Source organism: Microcaecilia unicolor, chromosome 1, assembly GCF_901765095.1.
Source record: "Microcaecilia unicolor chromosome 1, aMicUni1.1, whole genome shotgun sequence".
Taxonomy (NCBI): Eukaryota; Metazoa; Chordata; class Amphibia; order Gymnophiona; family Siphonopidae; genus Microcaecilia; species Microcaecilia unicolor.
In genome coordinates, this window is record NC_044031.1 from 56,758,489 (window position 1) to 56,779,954 (window position 21,466).

General features: G+C 44.7%; 1 protein-coding gene across 1 annotated transcript; it reads left to right on the plus strand.

Annotated features, from left to right (window-relative positions):
* Window positions 1–201: 201 nt before the first annotated feature.
* On the plus strand, window positions 202–18,680 carry HIGD1A (HIG1 hypoxia inducible domain family member 1A). Its single transcript, XM_030197571.1, has 5 exons — window positions 202–325; window positions 3,942–4,046; window positions 7,681–7,815; window positions 17,654–18,019; window positions 18,490–18,680. Exons 2-4 carry the CDS (start codon window positions 3,947–3,949, stop codon window positions 17,725–17,727), a joined length of 309 nt encoding a protein of 102 aa, XP_030053431.1. The 5' UTR covers window positions 202–325; window positions 3,942–3,946; the 3' UTR covers window positions 17,728–18,019; window positions 18,490–18,680.
* The last annotated feature ends 2,786 nt before the right edge of the window (window positions 18,681–21,466 follow it).

Consider the following 21,466-nt stretch of genomic DNA (forward strand, 5'->3'; position numbering starts at 1 on the left):
GTATGCCCCATGGCTTTTGCCACTTATTGTCTCCGTCCAAGTTACAAATGGGTGAAAAGTCGTAAGATCGAGCTTACCGCTAGGACTAAGGAGGAGGAGGTAAATCTCCCCTTGGCCAGGACTTTATACGTCATTTCCTACTCCCTCCCCCTGTTGCTAGTCACACGGTACGTCACTAGCGATGACGCAAGCAGGGGGCTGGCCTGTAGAAAAGCCGGTGTACACGCACGCGCGCGGATCGAGAGCTGTGTGCTATCAGCTGGTACGAGAGAATTTTTCACCCCTTAGTGGGCGCGAGCAGTTCTAGTCGGTCCTTTGAACTCCGGTGAGTGACTGGTGCAATGTCTTGTTTTACGTGGCAGAAAGCTCGTCCTGAAGGTGCAAACGTTTCTCATGGGGGGATGTTCTCTGGAAATCTTTCTTCACGCGTGGGGTTATGTATGCCTCTTTAAGCGAGGGTGTGTGTGGGGGGGGGGGGGGATATGGATGTCAAAGCGTTTTTATTCCGTCCTCCAGTTCCGGGGTTCAGCTGGGAAATGGCTAGAATGACTGTCCTTGCCTCGCTCTGATCCTGTCCTTGGTTTAGATCTAAGTGGTTGAGAAGTGTTGCTATTCTCCGGAAGTGGAAAAGGAGACGGGGGTTACTGTTGCTAACAGCGGACTCTCCACTTTACCGTAGGTCTTGTGCAGGGACGGTGTAAAACCGTCCCTGTGCAGGGACGGTGTAAAAACCGGATACAGCGGATCCCGAGGATCCCGCAGATCTGGCTTTTACACCGTCCCGTCTTGTGCATCTGGGGCTTAATGTGTCTGGTCCTTAATCTTGCACTCACTGTGGCGTGCGGGGCGGGCTGGTTGTTTGCTCGGGCTTTCAGCCACCGGTACCGATGATCTGAAGTTCTGTTGCTTTTTGATTTTTCTAATAGATTGTGTAAAGTTTTCCCCTTCCCTCCCCCATCCTGGATTGTGTGGTTTCCACTCTGTCTTTATAGAATAGATTATGAAAACTGTATTGAGCAAGAAGGGACTTGGAAGGCTGACAGTTTCCGTTGGTTAGTAATATTAAAAGCGATTTGGGTATTGTGTAGAGGAGGAAATGAAATGGTATTACATCAGTGATACTGAAGGGTGTATTTTAACAAGCATGTCGGTTTTTGGTTGATAGATGGTATTATTTTTTTTCTTTAGTGAAGTGTTGTCAGAGCTAGCATTCTATCAGGGCCGTGCCTAGGGTCTCTGGCAGTGGCGTAGCCAAGGGTGGGCTTGGGTGGGCCCACTGGGTTCAGGCCCACCCAGTAGCAGCATACTTATGATGTGGCTGGCAGGGATCCCCAAGCCCCACCAGCTGAAAATTCCCAACAACTGTCCCTCCTGCATACCTTGTAAGTAGCAGATCTTCGCCTACAGTGAGCAGTGACATACATACTGCTGGCACCGGCCCCACAGCCTTCCCTCTGATGTATTTCTGCCTAGGTGGAAACAGGAAGCTGCATCAGAGGGAAGGGTGTGGGGCCAACATGAGCAGTGTGTATTAGTTGCTGCTCGCTGCTGGTGAAAATCTGCTATTTAAAAGGTATACGGGAGAGGGGGGATGTTTGAGAGACCATATGGCATGCAGGCGAGAGAAGGAGAGACCAAATCACCTGTGGGATGGGGCAAGGTTCTTCTGCCCACCCATCTTGGGCCCAGGCCCACCCAAAATTGGGTGTCTGGCTACGCCCCTGGTCTCTGGTGCCCCCCTGCAGACTATCAGTTGCCCCCCCCCCCGTCTAGCATAAAATGCCATAAATAAGTAAATAAATATACATTTTTAACGTTGAGCATCTGATTATCAAAGTGGACATATTCCAAACACTATAATGAAAATAAAATGATTTTTTTCTACCTTTGTTGTCTGTTGGCTTTGTTTTTCTGAACATGCTGGCCCAGTACCTGATTCTGCTGCTATCTGTCCTCTTAACTCCATTTCCAGGTCTTCCTTTACATTTATTTCTTTACTTTCCTCCTTTCTTCTTCATTTCTTGCCTTACATCCGAAAGTAAAAGCTGGGTCCTCTGCAGACTTGACTGTCCAGTGGATTCAGCTTCTGCCTATTTTCTCCATCCATGTGCAGGTTTTCTCCCTTTTCCCGCATCTCATCTCCTTCCTCTCTCTTCCCTCCCCTCCATCCATGTCGATCATTTCTTCTCTCTCCCTTCCCCTCCCTCCATCTGTATCGCCTTCCTCTGTCTTCCCTTCCCTCCATCCATGTCCAGAATTTCTCCCCTTCATCCATGTGCATCGCCTTCCTGTCTTCCCTTCCCTCCCCTCCCCTCCCCTCCATCCATGGCCAGCAATCCTCCTCTCTCCCCTGCCCCTTCCATGCACATCTGCCCTCTATCTCTGCCTCTTCCATCCACCGTCTGCCCTCTCTCTCCCCCTTCCATTCACTGTCTGCCCTTTCTCTCTGCCCCTTCAATCCACCATTTGCTATCCCTCTCCCCCCCATCCATCCATCCATCATTCCAAAATCTGTCCCCTCTCTGCACCTTTTTGCTGCCCCCAGTTCCAGCCCCCTTATCCCACCTGCCCATAGTTCTAGCCCCAGCCCACATCTCCCACCACTGCCCCCCCTTTTCAGCCTCCAGTTTCAGCTCCAGTCCCATCTGAGAAGCCCCACCCCCCTTCTCCCATCTGAGAAGCCCCCTCCCTACCCCCCCTTCTCCCATCTGAAACCCCGACCACCAGCTTCGTCCAGAGAGGACAGCCCTCATCTCCTGCCACCTGCCTTTAAAGAAAAAGGTGTGAAGCGGCGTGGCAGGCAGTACCTCGTGTCTACCTTGCTTGTAAACGAAGTAAATCTCCATTCTCCTTCTCGTCGGGCCTTCACTCACTGGGTCCCGCCCTTGCGGAAATAGGAAGTTACCTCAGAGGAGGGCGGGACCCAGTGAGTGAAGGCCCGACGACGACAAGGAGAATGGAGATTTACTTTGTTTACAAGCAGGGCAGATGCGAGGCGCTGGCTGCCACGCCGCTTCACACCTTTTTCTTTAAAGGCAGGTGGCAGGAGACGAGGGCTGACTGCAGCACCAGCGGAACCCCCCCCCCCCCTCACCCAGCGTTCGCTTCATTTCAAAACCCTGCCCGTCTCTAGCTTTCCCTCTGTTCGTGAGTTCGGCCTCAGAGTCCCACCTTCTGATGTCATTTCCTCGAGGGCAGGACTCTGAGGGAACAAACTCATGAAGAGAGAGAAAGCTAGAGACGGGCAGGGTTTTGAAATGATGCGAATGCTGCGACCTAGGTAAATTAAACATTGAAACCCCCAAGTGGTATGGTGGCGCAGCACCGCAGCGGCGCCCTTGAAGGCAGGCGCCCCCCTGCGGTGCTTACCCCGCTTACCGTGTTGGCACGGCCCTGCATTCTATCCTATGCAGTACTGGAGATCTAAACTGTTCAGGATTTATTGCTTAATAGAAAGAAATAGAATGACAGTATCCTAAGACTGTACTAGGGGAGAGTTGGTGGCATGATATTATTATTATTTGTTGCATTTGTATCCCACATTTTCCCACCTTTTTCAGGCTCAATGTGGCTTACATATTATCATTAGTGGCGTTAGCCGATTCCGGTCTGAACAAATACATGGTATGAATGAATACAAGGTGATATTGTGGTAGATAAGGTACATGTGGTAGTAAGTAAGTGTAGAGCCCCAGTTTTTAAGATAGGTTAGAACTCAAGCTGATCATTATTTCATATATGATATGCTGTGGTTCTCTGTTTATATGTGACAGTGACAGATATGTGGTAACACAGTGAGCCAAGGTAACGTAAATGCTAACCAGACTGAGTATATATTTGTAACTGGTTTAAGCTGAAGTTGAGCTTGATTCTTCCAAGCTCTTTTTCAGTTGCAAATCTGTACACATTCACTAAAACGTTTACCTTTCTACCACCTTTAGTCAAAATGGCATCTAATCCAAGTGTACTTCCTACTTATGAAGACAAGGATAGTCAGACTGCAAAACTGATTCGAAAAACCAAAGAGTCTCCATTTGTGCCTATTGGTAAGTTGCCTTTTAATTTCCGTAGACACTGGCGTTTATAATATAGGACTGTTCTATTTCTCTTTCACATTCCTTTTCGTAAAAGGAGTATACCTGCTTTTCCCACATGTGCACACACGAGTTGAGGCTAGGTGGGCTACTGGAATGGAAAGGGAGAAATGGCTGTAAAGAGGGTGTTGCTTTAACGCGGGAACGAGTAGGGGTGGCACCTGGCCCATTCTGCTAGGGGACATTAAGGCTGGGAAGGGGGCTACAATTGTGTGCTCCTCATGGTGGGGGAAGTCTCACCGGGTCTCAGTCTGTGGGGAGACTAAGGGAAACTTACTTTAGAGGAGGTACCTCGCTTTAGAGCCTTGGCATACAGGAATTTTGGGTTAGGACCAGCAAAGTCCTGGGATCACTAAGTTTAGCAGAAATCTTTATATAGAAAAAGTGGAAAGTCTTTAGGTAAAGAAACTCCTCTCACAGCCCTCCAACTGCAAGGGCCAACCCCTAAGATGCTTTAAGTAAATAAGAGACCAATTTTCAGAGTCTAGCACAGGACCCTCTGATTCTACAACTTTTGATTCCTGGATTTACGGTTTCTTCTTACTCCTGCCACTCTTCTTGATTAGAAAACCCTTTTCTCTTTCCCTCCCCTCTACAGACCTCCTTTTCTGCTTCCTTACTTGAATTATTTTGTTATATTGACTTAGCTAGTCAAACCATAAAAGCACCATGATGATACAACGGCTTAGCCAGCCAAAGGTAAGAAATTTGCGTTTTTGATCTGCCATATTTTCCCAGCCTCTTGTATATAAAAGAGCCCAAGTGCAAAAATGTAGGAGTTCAAGATAATTGTTGCAAACTGCAAGAGAATCAAACAAAAGCCCAACATGTAGCAGTTCAAGATAATTTTATTGCTGCAAAATCATTTCTGCACTTGCAATCTGCTGTTTTCCAGACCTTCTTCTTTCTTAGCCTCGCTTCATTGTCTACATATGTACACACACGTCAGATTTCTCTCTTCCCCCACCCCCTTTTATGTGGCAGGAACCCCTTGATTACCTCAGACAGATCTTGCATGAGCAAACTCGCTAATGGGAAAGATCAACTCCAGAAAGTTCCAGGGTTGTTTTTTTTTTTTTTTTTTTTTAAGGAATTGTCGCAAGGTTATCCTCCAAGTTCCAGCTTGGCCCCCTCCCTCCCCCTCCCCTCCGAGTTCCATGCCCCCCTCCCTCCCTCTCTCTCCAACCCTCTGAGTTCCATGCCCCCCCCCCGCGCCTCTGAGTTCCATGCCTCCCTCCTTCTCTCTCCTCCCTCCGAGTTCCAGGCCCCCCTCCCTCTCCTCCCCTCCCTTCCGAGTTCCATGCCCCCCTCTCTTCGCCGAGTTCCAGACCCTCGCGCCTCCCTCCCTCTCTCTCCCCTCTGAGTGGCAGCCCGACCTGCGTTGCCCACCCAGTCTTCTGCTTGTCCCTCGCCTTCCTGCATGCCGGCCTGAATTTAAAAGTTCTTACCTGGGGGTCCGCCGGCAGCAGTAAAAGGTGAGCAGGCACAGAGTTTCAGCCTGCCTTCCCTTCTGTCTCAGCTCTGCCTCTGGTCCCGCCCTTCCGGAAATGAGGGCGGGACCAGAGGCAGAGCTGAGACAGAAGGATAATTCTAACGTTTGGCTTACTAACACTTGCCAGGTTGGATTTTATTTTTCTCTGGAGGTTTTTTTTTGCACATTGTGTTTCAAAATGTTAGAGGAGATGGGTTTTTAACATTCATGCTATGGATTATCTTTGTCAGTCTGGGAGTAAACTTTGCCCTTCCTGATTGGGTGGGGGGCGGAGTGCATGTGCACATTGACACATACAGAACTTTCCTGGTGAGTGCTGTATAAACACCAATGAAAGGGAAGTAGGGGAGGACCAATCCAATCCAAACCCAACACTAAAACAAAAACATTTTATTGCACAGACTCAATGCAGGTCTATGTTTTGGCGCAAAGACGCTTGCCTCAGGAGTTGACAGATCTACAAACATAAATGCAAAAATATAAGACAAATATATGTAAAATACAATCATTTATTTAAAAAAACGTATAAAATATGAAATGTAAATATAAAAATTGATCAAAAAGAATTCAAGCTACTCGTAAAGCATATGACTAAAAACAACAAATAGAATGTACCAATATGTGTAAATGTGAAAAGCAATGAATGTATTTATATTTCTTATTTTTGTATTTGTAGATCTGTTGACTCCTGAGGCAGGTGCCTTTGCACTGCATCAAGTCTGTACAATGAAAGGTTTAGGTTTTATGAAAAAAGTCTGTCCAATTAAAAGTATTGGTTTTAGTATTCCCTTTTGTTGATTGGTCCTCCCCTTTTGCTCTTGTGATTTTTTTTTCATTAATATCACATTAAAATGGATTTGAACTTGGACAGTAGTGCTATCAGGCTTATTTTCGAAAGAGAAGGGCGCCCATCTTTCGACACAAATCGGGAGATGGGCATCCTTCTCCCAGGGTCGCCCAAATCAGCATAATTGAAAGCCGATTTTGGGCGTCCTCAACTGCTTTCCATCACAGGGACGACCAAAGTTCCTGGGGGGGTGTTGGAAGCATAGCGAAGGTGGGACTGGGGCGTGATTAACACATGGGCATCCCTGACGAGCACTTGGCCTACTTTACTTGGTCCATTTTTTCTTGCAACCAAGCCTCAAAGTGGTGCCCGAACTGACCAGATGACCACTGGAGGGAATCGGGGATGACCTCCCCTTACTCCCCCAGTGGTCACTAACCCCCTCCCACCCTAAAAAAAACTTTAAAAATATTTTTAGCCAGCCTCAAATGTCATACCCAGCTCCCTGACAGCAGTATGCAGGTCCCTGGAGCAGTTTTAGTGGGTGCAGTGCACTTCAGGCAGGCGGACACAGGCCCATCCCCCCCCCTTACCTGTTATACTTGTGGTGGTAAATGTGAGCCCTTCAAAACCCACCAGAAACCCACTGTACCCACATGTAGGTTCCCCCCTTCACCCCTTAGGGCTATGGTAGTGTTGTACAGTTGTGGGGAGTGGGTTTTGGGGGGCTCAGCACCCAAGGTAAGGGAGCTATGCACCTGGGAGCAATTTGTGAAGTCCACTGCAGTGCCCTCTAGGGTGTCTGGTTGGTGTCCTGGCATGTGAGGGGGACCAGTGCACTATGAATGCTGTCTCCTCCCTCGACTAAAGGGCTTGGATTTAGTTGTTTTCTGAGATGGCGTCCTCGGTTTCCATTATTGCCGAAAACCGGGGACGAACATCTGTAAGGTCGACCTAAATGTTGATATTTGGTTGTCCCTGACCGTATTATCGAAACGAAAGATGGACGCCCATCTTGTTTCGATAATACGGGTTTCCCCGCCCCTTCGCCGGGACGTCCTGCGAGGATGTCCTCAGGAAAGCTTGGGCGCCTCGTTCGATTATGTGCCTCTATGTGATCTTAGGCTTTTATAGCCAGGTAAACAGAACTGTAATAACGGGAAAATAAAGGTTAACAACCAAGCTGTAGGTGATACAGAGCTATATTTGACAAGCTTTTCAGTTATCCTCTCCATCAGGTCCAATCCACTGCATCATACTAGGTAATTTTTGTGCTTTCTTACAGCAAATGTTTCTTGTTTTTAAAGGTATGGCAGGCTTTACTGCAGTGGTAGCTTATGGACTCTACAAACTGAAGAGCCGTGGCAACACTAAAATGTCAGTTCATCTGATTCATATGCGTGTGGGAGCCCAGGGCTTTGTTGTAGGAGCAATGACATGTGGTAAGTATTTGATTTCTACCATACACAGTAGTTGGTTTAATGCAGCATATGCTTATATTTTTTAAAACCCTGTAATCCAAAATTATTTGATCTTAGATGACATGGAGCTCTTGTATGCAGCAGAACTCAGAGAGGGATTTGAGATACTACTGTTATTGCTGCCATAGCCCTACTAGACATACACATAAGTCCCTTCTCCATAGAGCTTACAATCTATTCAGTCCTGTCCGGTCATGTTCTGGGACCTCTGTGTGTCCTTGTCATAGGAACTTTCAGGTAACTATGTGAAAGTGACTAATTTTACCATGTCTTTGCTGCAAACAGTAGCTTTGATATTGGTATCTTTTAAGAATGCTACCTTTCAGTGCTCTTCTAAGGACTCAAGAAATACAACAGTTTAAGCAGTAACTTTAGTTCATTTTAGTTCATTTTCGCTGATAGCTCAAGTGAGTTACATTTGGATACTTCTGTCCCTAGAGGGCTTATAATAAAAGTTTGTACCTGAGGCAGAGGTGGATAAAGCAGTGTTCCCAAGGTCACGAAGAGCAGTAGTGGGATTTGAACCCTGTTTTCCCTAGTTCCCAGACTGCTGCTGTAATATCTAAGCCAGCTATTTTCAACCTTTTTCATCTTGTGGCACACTTACAAGGTGCAGACATTGTCGAGGCACACCACTGGAATCTAACTTATACCTGCCTGCCCCTTCTAAGATTCATTCCATCCCCACCTGTACCTGTAACCATCAGAAGTAGTTATTTTATTTAAATATGCTACTGAAATATATTAAACTAGTAAAAAAGGCCCGTTTCCGACACAAATGAAACGGGCGCTAGCAAGGTTTTCCTCGGAGTGTGTATGTTTGGGAGAGTGTATGTGAGAGTGACTGTTTGAGAGTCAGAGTGAAAGTGTGAGTGTGTGAGAGAGAGAGTGAGTCTGGGTGTGAGTGTGTTGTGAGAGTGTGTGTGTGAGAATGAGAGTGTGTGCAAGTGTGTATGTGAGACACAGTGTGAGAGAGAGTGTGTGTGTGTGGGCGAGAGAGAGAGTGTGTGTGAGACACAGATTCTCTGTGAGAGTGAGTGTATGAGACCAAGCGAGTGTGTGAGTGACTGTGTGGCACATAGAGAGTGAATGTGATACAGTGTGAGACAGAGTGTGTGAGAGTGAGAGTCAGAAAGACATTGTATATGAGAGAGAGAGTGTGAGCCCTGCCCTCCCAATCCATGCCCATCTGTCCCCTGCCCCCTCCATTCATCCTTTTCCAGCAATTCCCGTCTCTCCCTGAGCCCTGGCCTCCCAATCCATGCCCATCCATGCTCCTCTGTCACCTGTCCCCTCCATTCATCCGTATCCAGCAATTCCCCTCTCTCCCTGAGGCCTGCCCTGCAATCCATATCCATCCATGCCCATCTGTCCCCTCCATTCATCGCTATCCAGCAATTCCCCTCTCTCCTGAGCCCTGCCTTCCCAATCCATGCCCATCCATGCTCCTCTGTCCCCTGCCCCCTCCATTCATCCCTATCCAGCAATTCTCCTCTCTCCCTGAGGCCTGCCCTGCAATCCATATCCATCCTTGGCCATCTGTCCCCTCCATTCGTCCCTATCCAGCAATTCCCCTCTCCCTGAGCCTTGCCCTTCCAATCCATGCCCATCCATGCTCCTCTGTCACCTGGCCCCTCCATTCATCCGTATCCAGCAATTCCCCTCTCTCCCTGAGGCCTGCCCTGCAATACATATCCATCCATGCCCATCTGTCCCCTCCATTCATCCCTATCCAGCAATTCCCCTCTCTCCCTGAGTCCTGCCCTCCCAATCCATGCCCATCCATGCTCCTCTGTCCCCTGCCCCCTCCATTCATCCCTTTCCAGCAATTTCCCTCTCTCCCTGAGCCCTGCCCTCCCAATCCATGGCCATCCATGCTCCTCTGTCCCCTGCCGCCTCCATTCATCCTTTTCCAGCAAGTCCCCTCTCTCCCTTCCATGACCCCCCCCTCGTATCCATGCTCCTCTCTCTCCCATGTCCCAGCCTGGCCCGCCCTCTTCTTCCCCCCCCCCCCCCCTTCGCATCCATGCTGTCGTTTCTCCCCTGGCCTCCCGTTCTATTTTACTGGGCACCCTCTTCTCTCCCCCCAACATCCGTGTTTGTTTTTTTTCTTCTTTTTAAATTTACCTCCGTGGCGGTTCCGGCAGCGAAGCATCAGGGAAGGAGGCGGTGCTCCCGACGTCTAGGTTTCCCTTCGCTGTGTTCCGCCTTCTTCTGACGTCAAGGATGACGTCAAAAGAAGGCGGAACACAGCGAAGGGAAACCTAGACGTCGGGAGCACCGCCTCCTTCCCTGATGCTTCGCTGCCGGGCGATGCGATTGGTTGACTGTCATTGCTCCGCCCTCGACGTCATCACGTTTGACGCGTGGGCGGGTCAGACACAAAGCGATCTCACCCCCTTCACTTTTAGAATGTTGGGTAAGTGAGGCTTCATTAGAACGTTGGAGGTGCGTTTATATAGAGAGATAGTAGTAAAAGAGGCCCGTTTCTGGACCAAATGAAACGGGCGCTAGCAAGGTTTTCCTCCCCAACACCTCCCCCTTCTCCCTCCCTCCCTACATACCTACCGACCCCTTGGTCGTTCAGATGCCATTGCTCCACACACTGTACGCCATTGCTCCGCCCTCGACATCACGTTTGACACGAGGGCGGAGCCCGGCGATTTCGGTGGCTTCACCACCATGAACCCTTCGAACCTGTGTTGAAGGAAGTGACGTCAGTGGCTTGGCTTCACTGACATCAGTGTCTTCAGAACGTTGAGGGTGAGTTTTATTATATAGGATGTAGTTTTTTTTAATGTAAATATGATACTGGGAAACTGGAACAAGATGGACTGTTACAGATTCGAACATGGCTCTCGCCTGATGATAAATACAGAACCGCAAAAACCATTCAGACAAAAACTGAAAGCAGTGATTGATTCAGGACTCTGCATGTTGTGCAGCACCAGAGAAACAAAGAAATGCATGTCCTTCTGTACAGTGCGAAATAAAACAGACACATGCAAATTCTCCACACAGACATGATTCAATCAATAAACTGAAAATAAAATCATTTTTCCTACCTTTTGTAGTCTCTTGATTTTGTTATTCCAATGATCTTGTTCCCAATCTTTGGTTCTCCTTTCCTCGGTGCGTTTTAACTCTGTTTAGAGGGCCTCCTTTCCATTTGCAATTTCTTATCTCACCTCCTGCCCTATGTCTGTTTGGCACTGATCTTTCACATTCAGCTTTCTTCAGTTTCTCTGCCGCCTCCTCAAATTGTTTCCCCTTTTCTCTTCCCTTCATGTACAGCCTTTCTCCCCTCTTCCCTCTGTGTCTCCACTTTAACATCTCACTTCCCCTGTCCAACATCTCCATTCTGCATCCCTACCACCTCCCTTGTTTAGCATCGTCCCTATCCCCCCATGTCCAACATCACCCTTGTCCCTGACCCTAGGCTCCCCCAAGTCTAGTATTTACCTTCTGTGTCTCTAACCACCCCCCCCACCAGTTCAGCATTTGTCCCTACCCTCTCTATCCAGCATTGCCCCTATGCTTCTTCATGCCCACTATTTCCCTTCTGTGTCCCTACTCCTCCCCATGTCCAACTTCTTGTTTCTCTCAACCCTCCCTGTCCAACATGACCCAGCATATTTGCTAATTTTCCCACATGGTCCACTGTTTCTCTTCTCTCCACCCTTCACCGTGTGTCCAGCATCTCTCCCTTATCTTCCTTCATCCCACCACAGGACAGTATGTCTGTCTCCCTCTCCTGGTGCAGCATGTGTCCCTACCACTGAATCCAGTATGCTCCCACCTCTTTCCTCCATGTCACGCATCTCGTATCCCTCTGTCTGGGTCCCCTCTGCTTAGTTTGGCATCGCCCCCAGTAGTTCATAACTCCTCTAGGTAGCTTGGCATCTCCCCCTACAAGATTAGATTTTCTTTTGCTCCTTCCCCTGCCAATTTAGCAGCTCTCCCTCCCCCTGCCTAGCCCCATAGTGCTTCAAATCTGTCTTCTTGCTCCCTCCTTTCCAAGTGCCTTTTTGTTTTTGTTTGCAGCTGCATTTCTCCCTCCCTCCTCCCTGGAGTGTGAGTCAGCAGCTCTCCTGACATCCTCCTCCCTTGCGTATCCAAACACCTCTTCCTCTTCTTCCCATGCCTGTGGCGCTTCAAACCTTTCTCCTTGCTGCAGCAACAATCAACACACGTTTGCAGCTGGCCCTGGAACCTTTCCTTTGCACGCCCCTGCTTAAACAGAAAATTGCATTAGCAGGAGGATGGGGGGTTCTGTTCTCTGCCGCCCTTGCTTCCTTGCCAGGGGGGCCAAACAGGGTAGTGGCAGCACAAGAACTCCTACACCTTTCCCTCCCTCCAGAATTCATATTACTGCCAGAGCTTCTGGAGAGGGGAGCCTCAGCCCAGCTGCTGGAGAGCATTTCCCAAGCAAGAGCTGTACAGCAGGTCCTTCTCTTGCAGGAGTGGCAGGGGAGATGGCTGTGGAGTACTTGCTATGACCAACAGCTTCAGACCTCCTGTTAAAATTTCTATGGTAAAGGTAGGGACTGCTTGTGTGCATCGTTTGGAAAACCAGCTGTGCGCTTGTATTGCATGCACATTTGTCTAGTAATTGGCTATTAAACTTTTGCATTCCATTTTCATTGGCTGCTACCGTGACAGGAAAAGAGCTTGGAGAACCGTTTTGTGCATGTCTGGCTGTGCTGTTTGCTCACTAAACCGGTTAGAACCAGTTTAAAAACCACGTTGCTGGCTCGTTAGGTTTTGTGCATCTGGGCCTAAGGCTTTGTTACCAAAGGCAGCATAGCTGTTCCCATTCACTCAGTCCTGCAAAGCTTTCAGTCTAAAATCTGGCAAAACCCCTATTCCATTCAGCCTGTCTCTAAACGACTAGATTAAAGTACAAAGTGCGGTCTGCACCATGATGTGATAGATCTCAACTGCTGCACAATTCATTAACATTAGATGCAGCGCTCAAGAAGAGTAAATCAGCAGATCTTACTTTTAGACAGGAAAGTATTTTCTGGATCTATGCTAGCTGAAAGGATAGCTCATCAGTTAAACAAATCCTTGGATGTGCTAGGCTCTAATCCTTCAGAATTGATGTCTAAGCATCTTAACACTGAGGAATACACACTTCATCTCCTAAAGAGCACATATGAGGTGTGTGATTGCTTCTCAAATTGCAGCAGTGGCCATAGCAGCTCACAGATCACCTTTGCTGCCTGCTTCTGCCTCAGGGAGGACTTACTCACCTCACTGATGCCTATGCCTAGGTGAAAATCTTTTGGGAGATCAGGTTAAATACACGATATCCCAAACAAAAAAGTTCTACTGTCAAGGAACTCTGTGTTCCTTCTTCTGACTCTACCCCAAGTTACAGGCAGTCCTCTTCTGCTTACTACCACAGACATTACCCATCTCTGCTATGCCCTCAGACATTACAAGAAAGGATATCAACTGTACTCCCATTAGTCTCGGCCTCTTTCTTCGCAGTCTTTGTTCCAGAGACGCAGACCCAAGGAACACAGGTCTCAACCTTCAGCTTCCGCCTCTAATGTTAAATATCATACTAGGTTTTGATAATTACCTGGTCAAAGGTTGTCTCTGTTTCTATTGAGAAGCTTGGTCAAGCATTACCTCGGACATGTGGGTTTTAAGCTTCATTCTGCAAGGTTACAGAATAAATTTCACTCATTTTCCACCTTATTTTTCCCCATTGGCTGCAATTTTTATACATCCAATCTCAAATCCTTCACAAGGAGGTTGTATCCCTAATGCAAGCAGATGTGTTTTAAGTATCAAAACTCTCTTACAACATCCAGGGTTTTATTTTTGTTATTTCCTAATACCGAAAAAGTCAGGAGGCTTCTGCCCAAATCTAGACGTGAGAGAACTGAATCTTCTGGTTAAAAAAAAAATGATAATCAATCGGAACATACTCTACAAAGAATCTTACCTCTCATAGGTTGAAATAGTTGGCTAGCATCTCTCAACCTCTAAAGCATGCTTACTTGCATTGCTATTCATCCAGGCCACTGGAAATCTGTTTCCAATTCAACAAGGTTCACTACCAGTACAAGGTATTTCCTTTCAGCTTCTGCTTAGCTCCCAGGGTTTTCTCCATGTGTCTTAAGGTGTTAGCTGCTCACCTCAAAGTCTGGCATGTTGACTTTGCTGTACTTACTACTACTACTTATCATTCTATAGCGCTACTAGACGTACGCAGCGCTGTATACTTGAACATGAAGAGACAGTCCCTGCTTGACAGAGCTTACAATCTAATTAGGACAGACAAACAAGAGATAAGGGAACATTAAAGTGAGGATGATAAAATAAGGGTTCTGAACAAGTGAACAAGGGTTAGAAGTTAAAGCAGCATCAAAAAGGTGGGCTTTTAGCTTAGATTTGAAGACGGCCAGAGATGGAGCTTGACGTACCGGCTCAGGAAGTCTATTCCAGGCATATGGTGCGGCAAGATAAAAGGAACGGAGTCTGGAGTTAGCAGTGGAGGAGAAGGGTGCAGATAAGAGATTTACCATTGAACGGAGTTCCCGGAGAGGAATGTAGGGAGAGATGAGAGTGGAGAGGTACTGAGGAGCTGCAGAGAGTGGATGTACTTATAGGTCAATAAGAGGAGTTTGAACTGTATGCAAAAACGGATAGGAAGCCAGTGAAGTGACTTGAGGAGAGGGCTAATATGAGCATAACTTCAATTGGGTAGAGAAGTCTGGTTTGCTTTCCAGACTACAGCAGGGGAAATAACTATGTGTGGCTACATTATCCTATTACCCACAAAGAACCTCCATTACAGGTAAGCAGTTTCACTTTCTGATGCTGTTGTCATAATTCTTGGTTTTAGGGGTTTGGGTTGTTTAGGGATGTAATAATTCATGTTTTTGCATATTTGCCTGGCGGCACAATGATGATTTAGCTTGGAATGAAAATAAACTAAACTAACATGTTAGCTATGAGATTAAAATGTGGTTCAGATGTAAAAACGTCTTTCATGCGAGGTACTATTATAGTGTAGTACTCTTGACCACCGGTGCTTATAGGGGAGCAGCTTATGATAGATAACATGTCTGTTTCTGGTGAAGTTCTTCTACATGTTTTTTTTTTTTTTGTTTTGTTTAGAAATGTTAAAATAGTAGTAGTAGTTTTTCATAGCTAGTCTGCTTATTTAATGCTACTTTCTTTTAATATGCTTTTTTTAATCATTTATTTATAATTTTTCATTTTACAAGGGTCACTTGCAAACAGTAATACAGAGATGACTGTACATTAATACAATATTAGAAGAAAACAATCTCAACTAGATAAATGGATTATATACGATCTTTCTCTTTCTTAGACCACAAAATAAATAGGGAGAGTGAAACAAGACAAGGAGATCAATTTAAACACAGCAAACCAAGAAAACGTGCTATTAACCTGATTATCCCCAGTTATTATTTATCTGAATCATTATTCCACATTGATCATCTGGTTGGCCTCCTCAAACCCAAAACGGTGTATAGTCAATTAATTTCGTTGGAAACATACTTATTGTCCAATATTAGTGGAAACATACACCTGATTTCATTTTTTCCCCTTTTAAACCCAGAAATTATTTAACAATACAAACACTTGAATCTCTGATCCAATTCTCACTGATTAAAGCAATCCCAGTTTCACAGGCTTCACTCCTTTTGAATTAATATACTCGGAGGAATCATCTTTTTATATGCTTAAATATCTGTATATGTGGAGTGGCATTTTGTAAAGGAACTACAAATAAGAATTGGGATTTCTCAAGTTCAGTTAGTATCTTTAGAACAAGGTCTAACAACGTTGAGTCTGTTCTAAAATACCTAAAGACATGGACATTTTAGGCAGCAGCTAAATGCAGCAGGAATATCCATTTTAGAAAAATAAACATCTAAAATATCAACAGGGAAAATCAGGAACATTTTTATATTTTCCAGTTTAGGAACACAAATGTTAACTTGTCCTGATGCAGTCACAGAGCCTGTTATCCTTACCAGTTTGCTTTTGTGGAGGGGGGGGGGGGGGGATATCAAACACTAGGAGATTGAGGTGACCTCCTCTACTCATCTACTGCAGCACTTCTTGATAGGAGCACGTTTATGACACCTAGATGTCCCAGATAACTGGTCTACATCCAGATGTTTGTTCCCCTTCTGAAATGGGCCTGCTCTAGTCCTGCCCTGAAAATACCCAGACCATATCCCCTTGCGATATGGAGTTCTTCGGTTCAACATTTTGTAACCTGTCTTTTGTAAAATCAGGATGTAGGAGTTCATGCACTGTGAAGTGTCTTAAGTGAATAGTGCTTCTAAACAAAAAAGTTCCATAGTATACTTTGATTTGGAAAGTGGTATCTGTTAGTCAGGGAATGCTATGAGCACCTGCTCTGAGCCCCGGGTAGCTGTGGGGCATAGTGCTATCTCTTCCAGATGCTAGGAGGACTGTGCATCTAGTAAGTGGAAGCACCTGTAACTATGGTGATATTGGGGAATGTTAGTTAAGGCACGTATCCTCCAGTGAATGTTACCAGCTGATTGCTATTTTTCTATAGCAATACTCTTTAAACCTTCCAGTTTTTTTTCTACTTTAGTTGTATTTAAACTAGGGCTACATATTTAACATGTAAATGATTAACGCATTAAAATTTTAACTTTGTTAATCACATTACGCATCCTGCTCTTGCCCTGCTACCTGTTTTGTCTCCCTTTTGTCTTCTTTCAGCTTTCTCCTTCTGGTATCTTTCTCTCCTGCTTCTGCCGCTGCCCCCCCACCCCACAAGAATGCTCTCTTATCTCCCTCCCCTTGCCGGCCCTCCCATCTTGCCTTTACTGTTTGCAGCACTAGACAATGCTGCTTCTCTGGAGCCGGGAGCCCTACTCATGTAGCTCCTGCCTCCTCTGACAGAACTTCCTATTTCCTGTCGGTGAGCTGGAAGCCCTCCCTCTGTAGCATCCTGCGCGAACCAGTGTACATCTAGTGCTGCAGATAGTAAAAGTCAAGCAGGGAGGGTTGGGGAGAGTCAGATGCTCGAGTGCAGGTGGAGAGGACAGGCAGAAAGATGCTGGAACCCAAGGGAGAAAACAGAGATCCAGACTGTGGGTTGGGAGTGATGGAGTGTGAGATGCCAGAGAGCAGGCAAAGGGGAGGGAAGATGCAGGATCTTAAATAGGGGATGGGATAAACAAACAAAGGAGATGGTGCCTTTAGAGGGGGGGAAGGGAAGAGAAAAAGCAGAGGAGATGGTGCCTATAGAGGGAAGGGGATAGAGATGGTGCCCTGGGAAGAGAAGAGATGGAAACTAGACAGATTTCAGGATGAAGAAAAATGGGAAAAAGTTGAACTTGAAAGATGAATATAGTGCAGGAAGTAACAAGAAAAAATAATGAATGGATAGGATGCCCTGGAAACAGAAACAGAGGTCAGAACCAGAAGTAGGGAACAAGTGATTAGAAAAATCAAATCACCAAATTTAAGAAAAATGATTTTATTTTCAGTTTAGTAGTATGTCAGTTTGAGAGTTTACATCTTCTGTCTATATTTTGCACTGTCCAGGAGAAAATGTGAGGGGGGCCCTTTATGTGATTAATTGTGAGATTAAAAATTTTAAAACGATGTGCAGCCCTAATTTAAATACACAGATGGGTCGTATAGTACACAACCTGCACTATTTGAGCTTGGACAAGTAAAAGTATACTTCAACACTAAGTTAATTGCCAGCTGACCTGGACGTGCATGCATGGTTGAAACAGTTTTGTATTTCTCTTTACAGGGGTGCTCTACTCCATGTACCGTGTGATGAACGAGTACTTGGCAAACCTAAGGAATCGGAGAAATGACACCTGATGAAAGCATACAAGTGGCCTCATTAAGGACTTTTTAAAATCTATTAAGGCTGTAGATCTGAAATCTATCCAAGAACATGCTATCAGCATGTACAGAACTTATGAACTTAATCTTTTGTAACTTAAAAGGAATTTTTTTGTAACTTATATTTTTGACACTTTAATATTGGGACATGACATATTGCTCATTCTTATGGAATTATTGGCAGGAAATGGTGCAAAGTTTTTTTTTTTTTTAATCTGCCTAGCTGAACCACTCAATTTGGTTGTGGAATCTTCTGCCTATGGAAAAGGTGTTATATTCTAGTCTTTTTATTATCACCTCAAATTATGTACCAGCCACCCACAATTTGGAGTGATAAAAGACCAAGGCCACGTATGAGAAAAGGAAGTTATTACTTACCAAAGTACAGATACAATCATAGTTTCTCATGGGAGAATGCGTTGCTACACATAGGTTGTTCTCTGCCACTGTCTCTCCAAGTATTGTTCTGATTCAACTGCTATATACCTTATTTTAAACAACACTTCACATAGGTTTAGCAACTTACCTTCCTCAGAGATCATTCTGTTTTCTTTCAAAACACCATCTGTTTCCCCTCTATGCTAAACCACTTTTTTTTTTGTCTATTGATAATGCTCCTTTCTTCATGCTGCTTGCAGCAGGAATGTCTTATCAGATCATGAGTTTCTGGTTCGCATGCTTATCGTTTTTGCCCTTTGGCCCTGTTCCATGGTGCATGACCTGTGCTCATTTACAAAGGTGATTTGGCTAGAGTTAATTGCAAGTGTTTAGAAGAAGCTCACACATATGAAGTAGGGCAGCATTCTTTAGGCTACTCAGGATGTTCTTGTTGATTTTGCACATTATCTGGATCATATTTTGTGCAAGTGGATTTTTAAGTTTAAATACCACAAAAGCATTATGATGAATAAACATGTGGGTAAAGGTGAGCGATTGATATCGTGTATCTGCATTTTCAAAAGGCTTTTTATCAAAAGTACTTCAAAAATGACTAGCTCTTAAGGAAATTAGAAAGTCACGGCATAGGAGGCAGATTAAGAATTCTTAAAATCTTAGAAAACCGAGTAGGATTAATGGTTAGTATTTTCAATGGAAAAGGGTAGCTAGTGGGGTTCCCCAGAGGTCTGTGTTGGGATCACTGCTTTATAACATTTTATGAATGATCTAGAGATGGAAATACATAGTGAGTTAATTTTAAATTGCTGATGACACTTATTCAGAGTTCTTAAACTGCAGAGGACCCTGGAAGACTTGGGCATCCAGAAGGCGGGTGACATTAATGTGAACATGTAGGAAAGAAGAACCCCAAATTATAGTTATGTGATGCAAGGTTTCACATTAGGAAAAGGATCTAGGTGTCATCATTGATATATGAAACCCTTTTGCTCAATAGCAGCTAAGAAAGCAAATAGAAAGTTAGGAATTATTAGGAAAGGAATGGAGAACACACTGATTATAATGCCTTTGTATCACGCCCATGGTGTGACCCCCCACCTTGATATTTGTGCATTTGGTCACACATCTGAAAAAAGATATAGCAGAATTAGAAAAGTTACAGAGAAGGGTGATTGAAAGGTGAGGGGGCTGGGACAACTTCTTAAACTTCAAATCCTGTAGTATCTATAATAGGCTCTTTCAGAGGCATGTCCAGTTTCCTGTTTCATTGGGACTCTTCCAATGGCTTGCCTTGTTCTCTAAGCTTGCTGGGCAAGGTGCCCCTCCCCCCTTTCTCTCTGTGTATGAACTACTGCCTATGCTTTATTATGTTGTATGATCCTTTCAAGCTACTGTGACTATCAAGATTTCACCAATTTAAAATATAAGATCATTGCTATTCAGCTTATGACTGAAAGTTCCCAGCCTCTTTTTTTTTTGTGTTTGTGTGTGTGCACATGCTTCAGAGAGGGCTGGTGGAGAACAGACTCCCTGTTTTCAAGACATAAATTCTTGTCCTGATCTGAACTGTAAGTTATTTTTCCTTGTTTAATTACTGCATTAAAGAAGAATTTTGTTCAAATATCCAAGTCTTCTCAGTGATGTTCTGTACTCTGGTTTAAACTGCACGCCATTCACACCCAGTGAGGGCAGAACAAGGCTAGGGCTATTCAGAGAAGACAGGTGAGGTGAGATATGATAGTCTAAAATAATGGGTGGAGTGAAATAGATAGACGTGAATCGCTTGTTTACTCTTCCAAAAATACAAGGAGTAGGGGGCATGCAATGAATCTATGAAGTAAAAAAAAAAAAAGTTGGAGAAAATATTCTTCACTCAACATGAAATTAAACTCTGGAATTTGTTGCCACAATGTGGTAAAAAGCTTAGCAGGTTAAAAAACAAAGTTTTGATTTTCTAAAAGAAAAGTCTCAGTGGTTTGTAAATCTGGTCTTGGAGGCACTCCAGCCAGTCAGGTTTTCAGGTTATACACAGTGTATAATGCAACTTGGGATTTTAGGCAGCATTTATAGCTTATTCTACATTGGTTGGATGAAGGGAGCACTTCAGCTCTTCAGAAATTATTCTTAGCTTAATAAAAATCTATTGTAGATACTGTTTTTTGGGGGAGGGTTTTAAATGACTATTATTTCTGGGATAGATTTGAAATGGGTGCCATAGATGGCTTTTGTTCCAACATAATTGTGCCATAGATGGCTTTTGTTCCTACATAATTTACTTATGTAGTTAAGGCTAAATGTATCAAGAATTAATACTACTTATTTACACTAAAATTCAGCATTTTCCTATTGTGCACTTAGGCAGTGGTCTGCACATTAAGCAGAGGCCAACCCTGCACAAAAAAAACCTTGACAAGGCCAGTAGCCCATTGCAGGTCCCCTTTTCCCATGATGGAGACACTCAAGCACATTAAGTTTGTGCCTGCCTCTCAACTTTTCCTCATCCTGCCAAGATGAGCTTGATTCCATTCCTCCTCCCTCCATTACAATTACCGGTGAAGTTGTTGCTAGGACAGCTTTATTTGATGTTTGAACTGCACTTCCCTCACATTCTCAAGAATACTGCAGATGTTTAGCTACTGGTTCTCAAACCCACTGAGCCATGCGATGCTGGAAGAAAATAAACAGATCTTCAGACATCACTGTTACAAGCTTCCAGTGAAAGTAGAGCTTGGAAGAACCTAGAAAGCTGCTACTGGATCCCAGCCAGGCCTTCTAGCAAAAAACTTACTCATCTAATGTGTTATCTCCTGATTAGAGATTTTTTAAATAAACTGTTTAGCAATAATGGAACCAAAATATCATGTATATAAAAAAAAATTGTTGTGCAAGGGATAAACAACCACATAAATGTATATTAAGCATCAAATATGCTCAACCACTTGATTCTGTTATTTTAGCCCTGTATTATCTATGAGACACACATTATGTCGTTTTGTGAATTATAACATTTCAAGATGGAGACAAATTTACCTAAATGTCTGCTTTAAACATGGCAACATCTGTACAATTGTAGAGGGGAAGGGTAAAGCACCTCTACCTATTATAGGAACCTGGTGTAGGCTTAGGAGCGAGGTTCATTACAGTGCTGGTATATGCAAAACTAATCTATTTGGAGAGGGCTGTACTTTCTGCAGATAGAGCTGGCTTACTAGCCACTCACTACAACGCTAACACTTAGATCATAAATAACTGGGTACAGGGCTGTTTAATGCACATGAAGCAAGCACTAGCAGTAATAAGTCCCTTACGTTAAAATAAG

What these genes read in the sequence shown, in the direction of transcription:
- HIGD1A (XM_030197571.1), top strand. Translation starts at nt 3,947, where the DNA reads ATGGCATCTAATCCAAGTGTACTTCCTACTTATGAAGACAAGGATAGT. An exon ending in GTCTCCATTTGTGCCTATTG is followed by an intron (nt 4,047 to 7,680) that starts GTAAGTTGCCTT and finishes TTGTTTTTAAAG; the next exon opens with GTATGGCAGGCTTTACTGCA. An exon ending in TGTAGGAGCAATGACATGTG is followed by an intron (nt 7,816 to 17,653) that starts GTAAGTATTTGA and finishes TTCTCTTTACAG; the next exon opens with GGGTGCTCTACTCCATGTAC.